Raw genomic sequence first — 4,360 nt, 5'->3', positions numbered from 1 at the left:
AGAAGTTTTGTAAATAATTTAAAAAGTTTATTCGACAACATCTATACATCAACAAGTGTATTGTACAGAGATCAGTGAAAAAACAAAACAAAAAACTTAACTTTGTACAAAAATAGTTTACAAAACAGAAAACATCATTTCTTCAATAAGACTAGAAAATACACATTGGCAGCAACATAAAGAGAAATTATCAATATCTCCCTTAATACACAGTAACAGGAATATTTGCATGAGACTTAAATGCATTCCAGTTAAACCCTTTAGTACCATTGGGACCATGAGGAAGCCGAATCACTCCTTCTGGAATTAACTTAGAGTTGTGGACTTGAGAAGGTGTACCATTTTCTCGCCTTCGCTGTATCCAAGAGTTAGTAGATGAAGTCAGATATTTATGTTCACCATTTTGAAGATTGCTGTTATTTCGATGGAATGAGAGCCCAAGAGTTTGTTTCTGCTGTTCTTTGCCAACATGATGACCAATCCACTCGCTGGACTTCGGCGATGACGACAAATAGCCGGAGCTAGAGCTAGAACCAGTGTCCGATCTCTGCCTCGGTCCAATGGAGTAGTCCGTTTCCGAGCCACTACCAGCGATTTCGTTACTTCTCAACTGTTCGATCCTATTGCGTTTTTCCTTTTTTCTTTTATCGTTACAGTCAGATTTCTTATTGCCCTCGTCAAGAGACTTCTTAGACTTTTTACTTACGAGTGGAACAACACGCATAGATCGCCAGTCAACGTTTGTGCAGTCTAATTCAACAGTCGCTTTCTTTGCAGCTTCGACTTTTACAAATTCAACCACAGCACAAATAGCAGATTCTACTCTAGAAAGGTGACATTTGATATCCGATGGAATAGTGCTACCAGGCTGTAGAATCCTCACTTGAGAAACGTCACCACACTTAGAGAATAGTTCCTTAACATGTTCTGCCGAAGGCTGACCTAAAGGCAAATTGTACGCTACGACACTCCTGGCAGATTTATCGTCATTCGTTGGCAGGTAATTTTTTAGTTTGATTTTAGTGCCCTCGGTGTTCAGATCCAATTTTTCCGACTGTCGCAAGCTGTACGCAATAACTTCACAATCTTTTGATAGACGCTTTACTTTTCGAAACGAGGCAACTAGCTTCAGACTGACATATCCTTGTTTATTTCGTTTAATATGTTTTAAAAGAAAACTATCCTTCAAGAGGTTTTCGTTCGAGAAATAATATTCAACTTCTTTGATAATTTTATTTACCAATTCTTGACTGGGAGCTTCGAAGTTGTCTACGGGCTTAAAGTTATCTATATCATTGTCACTTTCCGGTTGGTCGAAATCCTGGGCTGTATCATTCTGTGCTTTTTTGCTGCTACCGGTTATTATCAGGTTGTTTTCGTCGCACTCTGCATCAACGTATTCTTCACTATCGGAAGAACTAGTACTATCAATCTGATATTTCACCGTCACTTGGTCTGTGCTACTAGCTAGATCAAGATTACCGGAAACAGACAAATCAACCATCATAGTAGACTGATGTTAATTCTACCTACACAATCTTCACAATAACACAATCGTTAGTAATTATTCCTTCGCAGACCTATATTTATAGTGAACCTAACTACATGTAGTCCCGCCTAGAAATGATGTCACCTTATTGCTGATTGGATGTGCGCCATATGCTTGTTTCATATACCTAAGAATCACGTGCATGAAATCGAGGTCACTGTCTTAATCATTTTATTTGCATACACGAATTAGAAGGGTTGATTATTTTAAAAGCAAGCAGTGTAGATAAGACACGTAATGCTTTACAAATATGTATATATATTGCAAAATTAAAATATTTGCTACCTAATAATGTTTGTAGAAAGACACATGGTCACGAGGAAAACAGCATGACTCATCACATTGCGTCATGGGTAAAGCGGGAATAACATTTTGCAGCTGAACATTCTCTAGTTAGCCTACTACATGCCAAATGCAGGTATAAACCGATTTACTAGAACATTTTCGTTTCTAACTAAATGTTTCAGCATAAACGAGAAATAATTTAATTTCAAAGAAGTATAATATCTTGAGTTAAAAAGTATTTTATTCTTCCAGTCAGAGAAATATGTTTTGAATTTCTTTGAGTTTGCCTATTATTTTGAAAAAGTGTTGTTGCACTTATTAGGAATTTTAGAAAGTATTAGCTCTGGTTTTCATTAGGAAGTGTATAAACATATACAAATCTAAATAAGTCATTATAAGGGGATTGTGTGACACATGTCTCACGAGAGAAGTACACACATGTGATTCTTCACATCTGTCTAGCTACAGTGGGATAATTTTGATACTAGAAATTCGAAATGTTTTATATATTTAAATATTGTGACAAAGAGAGACAAATGTCAGTTGACGTTAATATTATATACATATTGGTTTTCATTATGAAGTGAGTACGTCACCAACTGCCGTAGTAGTGCTTTTTTTTTGCTCAAGTTACTAGTGATTTTATTGGTTTGGATATATTTAACCGTATGGAAAGCTTAATATTTCTCTTTGACACAAAAAATATAAATGAAAAGGATGGATTTGGAAATATAGAAATGAAAAAACTAAAGCTACTTGTCGTAGTCTCGAGCTCAACGTGTGGTTTTAATTTACAGTTTGTTTATTTTATACCAAAACCATATTGGACTATTTGCTGTCTCCACCGCAGAGAATAAAACCCCAGATTTTAGCGTTTTAAGTTCGTAGATTTATCACTGTTCCAGGGACTAGTTTACATTCACAACTAAAGATAAGTGAATTGATAAGGATATAACTATGATATTAAGAGTGGTAGTAAATTATTAAGAACTATGTTTTATGAACATAGCTTATTTTTTAAAAACTGTAACATAAATATAACTCGTCATATTAATTTTGAATGGCAATGTTAATGTATACATATTGAAAATGAGATGGCTCAAATCAAAGAAATTATAAAAGCAAAAAAAAATTAACGACATAAAATTCTAGCTTTGTTAGAAAAAAGCTAAAAGAAGTACACAATGTTTCATGAGTAAAATATTGATTGCTAGACCTAATTGGAGCAAAATTACATGAGAGTTCCTAACCAGTGTTATTAAATATCGTTGGGGCCCCAAAGAGGTTGGGGGGGGGGACAAGGAGACATGTGAACTTGATCCAAACAGTAAGATAGGAGTTCGCTCGTTGTTATATGCTGTTTGAGTTGTTTCAATACATCTTATTTGAAATTTTGAATAGTTTAATTCTATTTCATAGTCCTGTGCTATTCTTTCAAGTAATTAATAAAAAAAAGACTTAGAGAAAAAGATATGTTGATGACAGATTCGTATAGTTCTTTCAGCGGTTGCTACCATTTTAAAGCAATCATATATTATTGTTAAAAATACTACTCAAACAGATGTGTAGTTTTTCCTCTGTCTTGAACAGTCAACTACCAATGACATAAACTTCCCGTTTGCGTAATACGCGTTACACGGAAATCAGCAAGGTTTCACATACACGTCAACACCGCTTTCTTGGAACAGCCACGTGCCTTTTTCTACGCTTCTACTACAACATTACAGACGTATGACGGTACAACGGAATTATTTTATAAAGCTCGCTTTATCACCATAAAGGAAAAAACATTATAAGCATTATTTCTCTAAACGATGTACTTAGCTGATAATAATTATTAGCTTATATCAAAGCATACTTAACCTCCTAAATTTTAGCATATTTGTTGTAACTAGTTTAATTTAAGAGTTTGTTTCTCAATTTTTCCACAGAGGGTTATTTCCAAATTTTGAACTGACAAAGTAGATATTATTGGACGAATGTTATCGGCATTAATTGCTACATTTAATATATTTAAAGTGTAACTAAGAAGAAAATGTAATTAGAGAATATATTAAAGAAATTAAAGTTTAGGAAATATGCTAAAATTTTGGAAAAATATTTTGGCTATTGTTTACATAAATAAGTTTTGTTTTCTGTGTAACAACGCAATCATACTTTTGATCAGTTATTTCTTCAAATTTCACTCAAGTCTTTTTCTTTGTACTACCTTAGAACGGTTGGCAAGTCTAAGCTTTCATGTTAGGCTTATGTTAATAGTGAATTTCAAACTTACACAATAACCATAGGTATGTCGAAAGTGTGAGAGCTACAACGCTAAAATCTGGAGTTCGATTCCTTGCGGTGGACAGGGTCAGATAGCCCATTGTGTAAAGAAAACAACAACAGCTTGGGTTTCGTCGGTTTATTGTGGTGTAGAACTGAATTCATCATTTAGAAAAGCAAAAACACTAGACACATCATAGCTTTCATGTGATGGTTGTGTAACGAATTTGTTATTATATATTCATTTTAACATTGACGTTG

General features: G+C 34.1%; 1 protein-coding gene across 1 annotated transcript; it reads right to left on the bottom strand.

Annotated features, from left to right (window-relative positions):
• Nucleotides 1-202: 202 nt before the first annotated feature.
• Nucleotides 203-1,504, bottom strand: LOC106465424 (la-related protein 6-like). Its single transcript, XM_013925650.1, has one exon. The coding sequence runs from the start codon at nt 1,502-1,504 to the stop codon at nt 203-205; it is 1,302 nt and encodes a 433-aa protein (XP_013781104.1).
• Nucleotides 1,505-4,360: the final 2,856 nt, after the last annotated feature.

The sequence above is a fragment of the Limulus polyphemus genome, unplaced genomic scaffold (assembly GCF_000517525.1).
Source record: "Limulus polyphemus unplaced genomic scaffold, Limulus_polyphemus-2.1.2 Scaffold1940, whole genome shotgun sequence".
In the NCBI taxonomy this organism is placed as follows: domain Eukaryota; kingdom Metazoa; phylum Arthropoda; class Merostomata; order Xiphosura; family Limulidae; genus Limulus; species Limulus polyphemus.
This window is presented reverse-complemented; position numbering and strand designations above follow the sequence as displayed.

Excerpts from the sequence above, each read along its gene's own strand:
- LOC106465424 (XM_013925650.1), bottom strand. The coding sequence starts at position 1,504 with ATGGTTGATTTGTCTGTTTCCGGTAATCTTGATCTAGCTAGTAGCACA.